The sequence below is a fragment of the Notolabrus celidotus genome, chromosome 1 (genome assembly GCF_009762535.1).
Source record: "Notolabrus celidotus isolate fNotCel1 chromosome 1, fNotCel1.pri, whole genome shotgun sequence".
Lineage (NCBI taxonomy): Eukaryota > Metazoa > Chordata > Actinopteri > Labriformes > Labridae > Notolabrus > Notolabrus celidotus.
In genome coordinates, this window is record NC_048272.1 from 24,072,351 (window position 1) to 24,085,404 (window position 13,054).

Consider the following 13,054-nt stretch of genomic DNA (forward strand, 5'->3'; position numbering starts at 1 on the left):
TTTATGTTCTTTTAATGTTATATGTATGATGTCTTAACCCTTTTGTATTGATAATGTTGTACTTGAAAAAGAACAATGCACTTTTGCTATTACAAACTCCAAATCAACATAAAATATTAGGACTAAAATATTTCAACTTGAGGCACCACTGTCAGCCACTGATGATAGATGTACAGTACACATTTCTGGGGAGCCTCTGTTGTTTTTGTGGTGAATATAGATCTCTGTGTACAGCTTGAGTGTATTTTCCCTCTTACTTACAGTCTTTTCCTTCTCATCCCCTCCCCCCACACACACTAACACTCTACATTATTCTGTTCTTCATACACAGCGGGATCTCTCTCACTCACTCTCTCTATCACAATTAGCTTTCTGCTAATTGATTTAGCAGCGACAGACTAATGCAATCAATACGCTACACGAAGAAGAAACTTCCAGTTCGAAGCATCCGGCATTGGGTAGAGAGGGGGTTAAAGAATCACTTCCGGTATGGACTTCCGGTATGGACTTCCGGTGTGGATGTTGTGGCGGCGCCATCTTGCCTGCAGTAGGGTGCCTCTCAGTTAAACAAGCAAGATAGCCTTCCCAATAAGATTCAACTGAACTCTGAAATGTAATTCTAATTTGATTAACACTCTGAGTTATCTGTCCACCAACGCTTGACTTTGGAGTGAAACTGCAGCTATCTAATTAAAATCAAACTATCAAGGACTCGGGGTCCAAATAATAGACACACAGGGAATGATTAAAATATATAAAAGGACAATTTGTGTGCAGTAAATTCATATATAAAGTCATCAGCAAAGTTTCTTAATTTTATTTACTTGTTTGTTTGGCAGCAACAAATGCATGAAACATTGCTGTATAAAGTCAACAAAGTAGATGCAATGCATAAAGGTGTCTAGCCATGGCTAATTTGAAATCCTTGTCCCTGACTAGGCTGACGAAATTAAAACAGAAATTACAAGTATAACATTTAAAATACAATTTAAAACATATAATAGGACCAATGTATATGGACACCAGCCTAAACGGAGATACAATAAACAGTTCATCAATGACCACATTAAATATGCAAGGTGTGCATGTGTTTGTGATATATGATTTTAAACTGTACATTTAGTGTTCAGACATGCTTCAGTTTCAGAAATGTATTATGTGTTAAAAACCTTAAGTTCTATCCTTACAAAAGACTCAATGAAAATGGCATTAAAAGTGAGGTCCGCACTCCATTCTCCATAAAAACAAGAACCATCAATGGGATTTTATTTTGAAGGCTGACACACCCAAAAAGGAAGTCTTGGGCTTTTAGTTCACGTTGAGTTTTACGCATAAGGTAATTCTCAAATGTCACTTCCGCTTAATGTTTACTTGTGATTTTGGATATGGGTGTTAATTGATTAAATACAAAAGGGACTACTTTATGCATCAATTAAGTGTTAAGTCCCTAGTGTAGCCCTAATGTAATTAAAAAGTTAGCCCGTGTCCATTAAATATCAGGTCTGTACCACGAAAGCAAAACATCTTATCGGCCTTGAGCTCAGCTCGGTTGAGCAGACATTCTCGTCTTCTTCCAACCGCAGTTATACACTTGAACAGTTATACCTCTGTACACTGTATACTTTAATCAATATATAAATACACAAGCTTTGAACTCAGTTAATGGACATTTACAACTCTGACACTACCTGGAATTAAACAGTTTCAAATTTAAAGCTTGAACAGAGAAGGGCAGCTGGATTTCAGTTCTGATGACCTTAGACAAACAGTTGTGCTCATAAATTTACATTCCCTGGCAGAATTTGATATCTTGGCTAGTTTGTTGCCCCGATACAAGTAAACAGTTTAGACAATGGCTTCACCCAACCACTAACCATGAGTGAAAAAAGTTAATATTCTCTGAAAAATGGCAAAAAAACCCCAAAAAATTCTGCCAGGGTATATAAACTTATGGGCACAACTGTACATATTCTTGCTCAATACACCCATCTGTTTAGAACTGACACCTTGAGGGATCTGAAATATCTTGAAGAACTTCTAAGTCCAGTGATCTTTTGCTGATCAAGCTTTAAATTGCAATGATCTGGAGTAATGAGAATCTTCATACATCCTGCTTCTTTAAACCACATCTACAGCTGTGTTGATTTAGATATGTCATCAGGTGACATTTCAATGTAATTTTTAGATCAAGCCTCTGCATCTTTACTTGGTATTTAGTATTAGAAGTATTCTGCTCTGAATTTCTGGATGTGTACACATTTCTTTTATGCAAGTTTCAATGTATTTTATGGTGCTGTAATGGCACTGAAAACCTGCCGCTTTAAGAGCACTATTTCGAGTTTGATTTTTTCCAAAGGTTTCAACAAATGGAGTATATCATTTCACAGCAGAAACAGTCACACGAAAATTGGCTAGGTTGAGAGATCTTTATTGAATCGTCTTGTTCGCTGTGTAGTTTAGTCGAACAGACCGAAGCCCATGTCGTCATCTGATGCCTCAGACTCTTCCTTAGCCTCCTCCTTAGCAGCAGCTGGAGCTGCTGCAGTCTCAGCTGCTGCTGCAGCAGGGGCAGCAACTGCAGCAAATGCAGATGGGTCAGCCAGGTAGGCCTTTACCTGCAAGACAAAAAAAATGCATCACTAGTACCAAACTACCATAAGCATTCTAGTATGATTTATATCCACCACAGGACTGTCTGGGAACAAATGTCTGATGTGCATACCTTTTCTGCCAAGGGGAAGGAGATGTCTGTTTCAACAGCGACAGCCAGGACTCTCTTGTAGCCATTGATGACAGAGTGAGGAATGGATGCCAAAGTGGGGTAGCCAATCTCCAGACACACGCTAGCAATGTTTCTCACCCCCTTAATTCATGAAATGTTTTGTATTAGTGGACTAACAATTTGAATGTTCAGCAACAAACAAAAACAGTTTGTAGTAACCTTTAAAAAAGACAGATTTCTTCATCTTACCTCCAGGAATCTAGCATGCAGAGAAGCCTCTGTGATGTCAAGCACCTCAGGGCTGTATACGCTGCCATTGTCATACACCTGCTGGATGATGAGCCCATAAGAGAAGGGCGAGATGTTCAGCATGTTGAGCAGTGTGGCCTCGCTGGCACCAACCTTGTCGCCAGTCTTGATCAAGGCGACATCACTCTGAAGACAAACACATTAACAGTGGTTAAACATACATTGTGTCATTAAAGAATTCTTGAAAACTACTGCCATTTAGAGCATATTTTTGCAAGAACCTTGATTCAAACCACCACATTATAGTTTGCAGGCTCACCAAGATTTCAATGGTTCCCCTGGAGATCTTGGTGGTGATACCCAGAGCCTGGAAGAAAGAAGTCTTCTCAGGACCCAGACCAGTGTTCTGGGCAGGCACAGTCACATCACAAGGGGCGATGGCTCCAGCACGAGCAGCAGCAGGTACCTGGGATATTAACAGTTACAGTCAACAAAATGGACATCATGGCTCATGACCTGGATTGCACAAGTTTTTGACCCGTTTGAATGTCTGAAACCTTACGTCCCTGGCAGCCAAGTGAATCTGACAGACAGGGATAGCGAGGAAACAATGTTGCTGTTTGCAGGGGGAACGACAAAGCAGTACCACACAAGCTGCATTGTAACTTATCCTGCACATCAGCGTAAAATTATTCTGGAGTTTAACGTCAACATTCAACCAGGTGCCATCTACAGTACAGCCCCTAATGCCTTATTTTGTACAACCTTTAGCTGAGGATAACATTTTTTAGTGTTAAACAGTTAATGTTTTGTAAGCACATTTAGTTGAACCCAAGCAGTCAATTGTAGCCTGGCAAAATAAAATTACTACTTTTGACTAAGAAATGTACCAGTAAACTGTCAGTCTGTGGCACTTTCACACCTCTGAAATTAGAGTTGGTGCACACATAAACATGCCAATAAAAAGGATGTCTAAATTCATAGCCACTGTAATGCAGCCATTTTCACATTTCTAGACAGGGTTCTTACCTTATTGGCCAGCAGCAGGTCCCTGACCTCTGCCAAATCCTCCTTAGTGAAGACAAAGCCCACATTTCCTTTGATGTGGGGCAGGAGTCTGTCAAGTACAGAATTGGCTATTAAATGGGTCAATACAGGTTCTTAAAAAGTAACAGGAGGTTATGTCTGAAACCTTGCGTCCCTGGTTGTCTGTGAAAATAGACAGACAGGGATAGCTGGAAACAGGTTACTGTTTGCAGGGGGAACGACAAAGCAGTACCGAACAAGCTGCATTGTAACTTATCCTGCACACATTTCAACACGTGGCTCATTGATTCAAAGAGAAATATCAACTCACTTCTCCAAGGCAGGGTTGTTCTCCAGGTGACCACGAATGGCTTTGCGCATCATGGTGTTTTTACCCATTAGCACTACAGCCTTCTCTCGCAGAGACAGACGGATGGTCTGCATCTGCTTGGAGCCGACATTGTCTGCCCCCACGATGAAGCATTTTGGATAGTCATCCAGGAGTTGCTACAAGATCAGTAAAACACGTTACTATCAGCCCAGTATGTAGAAACACAGGAATAAATATTTGATATAAATTACAAAGTTCAAGAAACTGAAGTCCTCCTTACGATGATTTTCATAAAATAGTTGGACTTCCACGTGGCCCTGTCTTCCCTGGGCATCTTTGCAGTGCTTCCAAGGATCGCTAAGCAGCTGGTTTAAAGACAAGGTAGTACCTACAAAACAAGAAGAATTAAGTGTTAAAGCGAGTCATCCAGATACTTTATTACTCTCCATGGAATCGTTCTGACATGTGGCCGACAGCTAGCGTTAGCCGGCAAGCTAGCGCTATTTTAGCAGGCCGCGCTAACGTTAAAACACGTTTCCGCTTTAAAACAGGAAACTTGACACAGCAGTGGGTTTCCCTTTTGTTCAAGCAGTAAGTAAAAACAATAAATGCGGTGAAATTTAGCCGGATAACAACAGATATCTTCTCAGAAAGGTGAGAGGAAAGTTACTTACTGCGTACTGTAGGGTCGCGTGAAAGAAAGAGGTCGAGGAAACACACTGGGATGAATATATAGCAAACAAGCAACCAATCACAGGAGAGCGACAGTCCGAGCTACGCAGCTATTGGATGTTTGATGTGTCAATCATTTTTGTCGCCTAATCACGTGGACATGGTCTACTTTTTGAAAATCACCATTTTATCGTTATCATAGGTCAGAGGTATCAAAAGTATTCACATTCATTACTCAAGTAGAAGTATAAATACTAGGTTTTAAAAAGACTTCTGTAGAAGTTGAAGTATCAACTCAAGCATTTTACTCAAGTAAAAGTGTAAAAGTACTGGTTTCAAAACTACTTAAAGTATAAAAGTAATGTAAGGGGGAAAAGAATGCCATTAAGGACAAAAGCTTAGGCTTTTTTGTGTTTTTTCTGAATGATGACAAGCCGGAATGAAACAGGAGTGACGAGGCTATTTTTAAATGTAAGGAGTAGAAAGTACAGATAATTGCGTGGAAATGTAAGGAGTAGAAGTAAAAAGTCAGCTGAAAAATAATTACTCCAGTAAAGTATAGATACCCAAAATTTCTACTTAAGTAAGGTAACGAAGCATTTGCACTTCGTTACTTGAGACCTCTGTCATAGATGTATTGTATATAGATGTATTATATATATACAGTCTATGATCGTTATCCAGTAGGGGTTTGGTGGTTAGCTTCTTTTGGGGTTCCTGTCCAACGTGGACAAGAATGAGATTGAGATTGTTGATATACTGACTAAACAATCACTTAAATCCTGAACAGTAGATATTATAACTCCATTGAGGAAAGCTACAGGTAAATCAATCACCAAAGGACACAGAATAACCATGGCAAGTGCACCGGGATAGACCATAGACCGCATAATAAATACATATTAGACAGGTAGAAACACGTGGGTTTTGGAAGACACTCTAAAGGAAGAGCCATCATGTCTCGGGATAATAAGATAATAGACGAAGCTAAATCGATCTATTCATATTCTTAGGAAACATCCAACTATAATGTTCACACTAAGGACATCTTTCATCTGTTCAGCATGTGCTGCTTATATGTAGGGGCTATGAAGAGGAAAGGAGGGGGCTGGTATCAGTAGTAAAGGGAGCTAAAACAAATGTCACAATATATAAAAAATAATTTCCCCAAGGGGAAAATAAAGTCTAAAGTCTAAAAGTCTTATTGATTATTGTATTTCTCAAGTACTTGTTAGAAACATTAAAGCGTGATGTAACTTTTGGACATAGTATGCATGTTTCTTAGTATTTGCTTCATACTTATTCTGATTACGTTCTTCATCTTACATTGTAATGCTCATATGCTGTATTATAGAAGTTATTGTAATGCAGTAAATAATAAAGTGAAGATAATCCTGCCCCTTTTTTTTCAAATCAGAAAACAATGTTAACGCTGTTCAGTTCCAACACTTCAAAAAATGTGTTAAAGATCTAATGAAATGCAAAACACAAGTAAAAGTCCTGGTGAACAAGTAATAACAAAATCACATTTTAAAGAAAACAATGGCAGAAATAAAGTTCTTATTTTATTTGCAGCAGTTATAATCATCAGAAATCAGGACCCACACGGGCTTCCAACTCAACAAAAAAAAAGTCATGAGAAAATTCGAAAGGTTTAAGATCACATACATGTCTCCACTTGCAAAGTTCACTCTTCCTCACAAAAAGAAAAGGCTTTCATTTATTTTCATGATTTATCTTACAGAAGTTAAATCTATAAGGCGAAAAGCAGATAAAAATACACGGGGTAAAATCAACTCCAAAATTTTGTTAATTTTTCCCCTGCTACTTTCTGTAAATCTGCTACAAGTGAACACTTAACTGTCTGCTGAGTGACTCAGTATAGACAACTTTTTTTAGTCTTGGCTCGTCTCATTACAGTGTAAACCTTTGGGTGAAACCACAGCAGAACAAGCCTCTCCCAGAGTTCAGCACATAAAGAGTCAAATCACAGGAAAGGTTTACAACTCCACAGTGTATAAGACCTTATTGCATTGACACATTTGGCACAAGAGCAAACATCTTCACAAAGTAAAAACAATCTGAATTTGGATACTGTGTATTCACTCATTGCACACTAAGTGATCAAAATTAAAGAGAAAAAATATGCTTAGAATAATCACATTGTCTCGAGTTAAAATAAGGTTGCAAGTAAAATACAGATGAAATGAGTTAATTCATAGATTTAGCTAGAAGCCTGGCCCTGGCTCAGCATTTTATTCTGATTCCTAACCAGCTGTCAGTAACACCCAGCTTTGATCAGTAAGACAGCAGGATCCAAGTCCAGACTCATGATCAAATCATATGGGCTGCATTTCCTTTAAAGTCTGACCCAGGAAGCAACGCTGGTACGTGTTTTTGTGAGTCAACAGATTGAACTATTGATGGCCTAAATGCCAATAGAGCCAGCTCTTTGCATATCAGTGTGAGCCACAGCTCAAAAATATATATTTTCTTAGAAACAGACAAAACACAGTTCTGTCACAGAGTCAAGCATTTTAACTATATATAAATGTTAGATTCTGATTGTAACAGCGACTGGCAGCGAGTGCTGAAAAAACCTTACAGAAAAGAAAGCATGCTTTAAATCCAAATGCACTAGCACAATTTAAACCTTGAACCAGCCATATTGACAGATTTAATACAGTGACCATTTCACAACAGTTGTAATAGTTAAACATGGACAAAAATATTGAACCGAAGCATCATATTCTGTTTCTCAACTTTTATTATGAAGCGAAGAAAATTAAACTAATTTTGGCATGTTTTGATTGGACCATATTTTTAATATTACTAACCATTATACATACTGTTTGTTCATCTTATTGACCTACTTTTTCAGTCTGACCTGAAACCATTCAGTTTGATTTTAGCATTACTGATAGAGGTGACTACACACATGTTCTGTAGGTAAAACAAGTTGTTACAAGTTGTGGTCGTGCAAAAGTTTCATGTAGTTATTTAAGTTGGATTTCACTTCCACTGTTGGATAATGGATTTTCTTGAGCACACATGTGAATGTCATATAGGCTGAAATTGATGATTTTCATTGTAAAACAGTAGAAAAATAATTTCGTTGACACCTGTAAAATGCACCTTAAGACGGTCTCATCAAGAGACCTGTGGTTTGGAGTGTGCAAAGAGTGAGCTGCTATATTATAGATATGAAGACGAAGAGGTTCAGTTAATGTCTGTGTGCATGTAGAGATGGAGTATTTCAATGTTTGTTGTAAATGGCACCTCAATAGTTTCTAGAAAAATACATCTTTTACACATACTATTCCACTCGTTGGCCGAGACTAAGATATTTAACACTCAATGCATTTTAAAACCGCTTAAGTCGACCCTCCGTGGTCCATGCATAAAACCACCATATGGTGCAAGGTCTTGCCCTGCAATGGGGGAATAAAATCACGTACAAATAAGGTCTTCCTCTGTTCTGTGTATGCTGGTTAATACACACACATACAAGGACGAACTGACTTATTATCTTTGTTGCAAACAGGAATTAAATGTGAAATAAAAATCTCTTTGGGCTCTGTTAAAAATGTCTTTAGCAAAAGTGTGAATGCTGAGCCTGAGAGGTTAGACAGACAGGAGAGTCCCTTCAGTGGCAAAGGTGAAAAGTGAGACTCAGTTATCCCCCTTTATGATATTATCCACACCCTCAGTCTCAATAATCACTTACTCAAACATTCTAGACATTTGAGTGCACAAACACCCACACGTGCACTTAGTCATGTAAATAAATGTGACGACTTGAGCACACACATGTTTACACACAGGTTCTAGCTGAAGAGTTTGATAAAGCAGCCCTGGCAGTAGGGCTTGTCGTTTTGCTCTTTGAAGGTGCCTTTGTTGAGCTGCTTGAGGCAGAAAGCGCACACAAAGTGCTCCGGGTGGAACTTCTTGCCCATGGCTGTGATGCAGCGGCCGGTGATGGGCTTCTGGCAGCCAGAACACAGTGAGCCACGCCGCTCGTGGTAGTGCGCCTCGCAGTACGGCTGTCCATCGTGGTCGAAGAAGCTGCCGTTTATGAACGGCGTGAAGCACTCCTGGGAAAAAAAACAGGGGGCAAGGGTGGAATTTATGATGACAGATTAAAAAAAAATGCAGTCAGTTGGTTCAGATATGTCAAACAACTCACCCTGCAGACAAAGCATTCTGGGTGCCAGAGTGAATTAAGAGCAGAGATGTAGTTCTCCAGGATGGCTCGAGCACAGCCGCCACATTTAGGGGCAAACATGTCGAAGTAGTCCTTTCTGCAAAACGCCTTTCCATCCTTCTCATGGAAACCTAGAGGGCAGCAAAGATGCAGAGTGAAGCTCTTTTTAACAATGAAAATTAACTTTGTTTTTTTGTTTGTTTTTTTAAACAAGTCTTGAATTATTATTTTGCGAATGATCTGGCGATACCTTCTGGTCCGAAAAAGGCTCCACACTGGGCGCAGAAGAAGTGCTCTGGGTGCCAGGTCTTGTCCAATGCAGTCACTACTTTCTGTAAAACAAAGAAGCACATGGACTGTCATGAATATTTTGCTTTAAGGTATGACACACAAGAACAATGAAGAAAGGATGGTTGTCATGCTGCTCTGGAAGGAAGTTCACAGACATTGTTAGCATGAAGTGCATGTCTGTCATTATGGCAGAAAGTCATGTTCACAGACGGACAGAGGCCAGGAGAGGGCAGGCTACGTCTACAGAGCCAGTGTGGGAGGTGCTGCAGTCCTATGACTGTTGCCTTATACCATCCGGGCCTGATCGCATTTTTAGCAGCTTCAGATTGAAGCATACCCATAGAGCCTTTGGAACAGTACATTTAATACATCCTCAGCTAATTCATGTAAATAGCAGGTAAAGGTTTCCTCACTGGAAATGTACTTCCTTCACGTTTAAGTGAATGAGCAATTCTTTGATTTGCCACCAGGGGGTGCAGTGCTGAAAGAGAGGGGTTAAATCAGGGGAGGCGATCTTTAACATTCATTACCTGTTCAGACAGATACAGAGTAACAACAGGGCGAGGAAGGCTGCATGTAAATGAGTAAAGATGAAACTCTGAATGAAGCTTAAAAAGGAGAAATACAAACAGGCAGACAGATATAAAGAGAGATGAAGTGATTTAGGAAACCTTGACAGGGGTGTTGGCTTTTCCCCAAATAAATGTCTACTGTCCACTTCCCTTCCAGTACTTCTGGCAGTGTGTGTGTTTGTGTTGTTTTGTGTGTGTATGTATGTTAAGACTAATGGCTTAAAGTCCTACCAATGACAGTGTCTCACTGTGAGGCTAAGACTGAGTGCTGTCAAGAGAGAGGAGAGAAGCATGCAATGAGTGTGACATATGACAATCTGCACGCACAATGCAACTGGAAGTCACTTCACTTCTACTGCCTATAGGACTGTGTGTGTGTGAGTGAGAGAGAGTGTGTGTGTCTAATTAACTAGCGATGTCTGCTTAAGAAATAGAGCTATTCCTGACATGTAGTGATTTTTTCCAGTAAGAACTTAACCCATTAAGTTATGAATAAATAAATAACATTATCCACCCATCCATTCCACTGTGTGTGTGTGTGTGTGTGTGTGTGTGTGTGTGTGTGTGTGTGTGTGTGTGTGTGTGTGTGTGTGTGTGTGTGTGTGTGTGTGTGTGTGTGTGTTTGTATTACTAACATCCAGTATAGGTCCATTACAGTAGTGGCATCTCGGGGAGAACAGGCTGTGGTAATCTTTCTCACAGTAAGGCTGCCCCTCACGCTCAAAGAAGTTTCTGGAGCCGATCTCATCCTGGCAGTGGGTGCACACAAAGTGCTCGGGGTGCCACGTTCTGCCCATGGCTGTCACCACCTGGTGCAGGGAGACAGTGCATAAAATAAAAATGAGGGAAAGACCTGGCTCAGCAGAGGAAATCGCAGCAGCCTTGCATATAATTAGCAAAGGAGACCCTGCCAACAGCAGCAGATGCAGGACCCATAACCCGAGTGCTTAATAGATGGAGATAAAAATTTCACATAAAGAAGGGGATTTATACCAAATAATCTTAGCTCCAAATCAGATGGATCACATGTCATAGAAATACTATGTTTGCGCCTGTTTATACAAGCATCACAGTATTTGAGTAGCTAAATGTGACAAAACATAGAATGAAATCATTTGAAGTTTTATGTTTCTCCACTAACAGCTTGCCAATTAAATAAAGCTGAATTATTGATAGACTGACCGGCTTGGCCCTTAAGCATCAACACAGCCTAAAATATGAGAAGCGTGAGCCAACTCTGCACAGCCCCTTCAGAGTTGGCAAATACATCTGGAGTGAGTTCTTGCTGTCAACATGAAACTCTCTCACAAAAAAAAAAAACAGCAATCGTGATGTTTTTTCAAGTCTATTTGCCACCCTGACTTATGTTCCACAGGGATAATATTGAGTGGAAAAACACTATGGAGAACATATTAGACATGCATGAGTAAGTGTACCATTCAGATGCAGTATGTGTGTTTACCTGACCAACGATGGGTTTCTTGCAGGCGCCACAGACACCTTTAGCCACTGTTTGGACTCCAAGTCTGTTGAGATCTGACTGAAGGCTCCCCAGCATGTTGTCCAGCTTGTTGGCAGGTTTGGGGGGACCCGTGGGAGAAGTCTTCCCCTGTGACTGGATCTGATGGAAATGGAAGACCAAGGATGACCAATAAGACACATTACAAATACCATGTTCGTTAATATTTTCACTGAGAAGCTTGTGACGTTGAGTTAGAGGTCTGGAACCATAGTGAGAGTTAGTTTCACCATCATGCTTTGTAGCGTGATTGTTTATATATTTCTAAAGACAACTATCTATCTCTAATATATCAACGTTCAAATGTTCTGCAAGTGTTCTTATAATTTTGGATAACAGTATTTTGGACTTTCCTAACTATTCTAAATCATGAATGCTAAACTTAATGTCATTCTTTAATGTAACTGCCTTTGCAAAGGTTTGCCACATCAGCCCTCTGCTGAGTTGCTTGTGGTCAAACATGTCAAACACATGCGACATAGAGGATGTTGAGATGCCTCTTCTTTCAAGTTATCCCAGATCAAAAGACAATATTCAAAGACAAGCTGTAAACAAAGTGTCCAGGATATAATGTGCTCCGAGGCCTTCATAAAAACTCTCTTATATCAGTATTGTGTGAGTGAATGTCTTTAGCTACTGAGATGTAAGCAAGCACAGACCGTCTCCGATGGTGTGGTTATTGGAGCTTCATGACTCTCGCATTCCTCTGAGAGAGAAAATAGCATCTCTACTGCATGTATTCTCTCTCACTCCCCCACACACAAATAAAACAGGCGCTGGGCCTTTGACCTGGATGCGAATAATATTCTAGCACTCATATTAAACACCTGCTCCCCACCAAAACCAATCTAACAAAGGCTCTGTGACTCATAAAGAGGTGATGTTACATGGCATTTAACTTCAACATGCTGGTATCTAACCCAGAGGGACATGTTGACGGAAGTCCTGTGAGACATGTTAGAAGTGTGCTGGTAACTGTGCTGTCATGTGGCAGATAGGGTTTCAGTTGCACTGCGAGCATACCATTCCTGCTCAAGGCAGTAAAGTTAGTGTAACAGGAACATGGGGGTAACACTCTTCTTTCCTCTAAGCTCTTTAACTCTGCAGTGCACTCTAAAACAGCCACTGGCGCCGTCAGATGTCAGAATTAGAAACGAGGCTCAGTGTTTCTAGCCTGAACGTCAGCACTGCTCATAACCTGGACTGACTGGAGTTTAAACAAAGCTTTGCTGCTGCCATCTAGCAGGAGTTGACATCAGTGGCTGAAATTGGTTGTGTTCACACAGAACCAAAGGAACAACTGCTTTGATTTGAACCAAAGGACTCACATGCTTCAGTTAAACAACTCAAAGCAAAGACAAAAGTGGATGATAGAAATCAGAAAGAGAGTTTGAGGTCACAGAAAGTAGAGATGCAGAGAGGCGATCCGTGCCTGCAGTGGAGGGAAGATGGGGTCATACTCAGTCTG

General features: G+C 40.2%; 2 protein-coding genes across 3 annotated transcripts in view; both read right to left on the reverse strand.

The window, feature by feature from the left end:
• Positions 1-2,407: 2,407 nt before the first annotated feature.
• Positions 2,408-5,129, reverse strand: rplp0 (ribosomal protein, large, P0). Of its 2 annotated transcripts, none has more exons than XR_004631428.1 (8): positions 5,003-5,028; positions 4,609-4,716; positions 4,329-4,504; positions 4,001-4,107; positions 3,291-3,437; positions 2,972-3,157; positions 2,723-2,863; positions 2,408-2,615 (listed from the first exon to the last, which is right to left on the reverse strand). XR_004631428.1 is itself a non-coding variant. In XM_034684659.1 (8 exons), exons 2-8 carry the CDS (start codon positions 4,660-4,662, stop codon positions 2,457-2,459), a joined length of 951 nt encoding a protein of 316 aa, XP_034540550.1. In that variant the 5' UTR covers positions 4,663-4,716; positions 5,003-5,129; the 3' UTR covers positions 2,413-2,456. The 2 variants fall into 2 exon arrangements, 1 of the variants encoding a protein (XP_034540550.1); XM_034684659.1 differs by having other exon boundaries at positions 2,413-2,615; positions 4,001-4,088; positions 5,003-5,129.
• A 1,423-nt stretch (positions 5,130-6,552) lies between these two features.
• The window catches only part of LOC117814498 (paxillin-like), a 33,554-nt gene continuing 27,052 nt past the window's right edge, over positions 6,553-13,054 (reverse strand). Inside the window, exons 7-11 of the mRNA XM_034685875.1 lie at positions 11,530-11,688; positions 10,703-10,876; positions 9,455-9,536; positions 9,187-9,335; positions 6,553-9,094 (exon numbers count right to left, since the gene is read on the reverse strand). Of these exons, the coding sequence (XP_034541766.1) occupies positions 8,828-9,094; positions 9,187-9,335; positions 9,455-9,536; positions 10,703-10,876; positions 11,530-11,688 (831 nt within the window). The 3' untranslated portion in view covers positions 6,553-8,827. The remainder of the gene's footprint in view (positions 9,095-9,186; positions 9,336-9,454; positions 9,537-10,702; positions 10,877-11,529; positions 11,689-13,054) is intronic.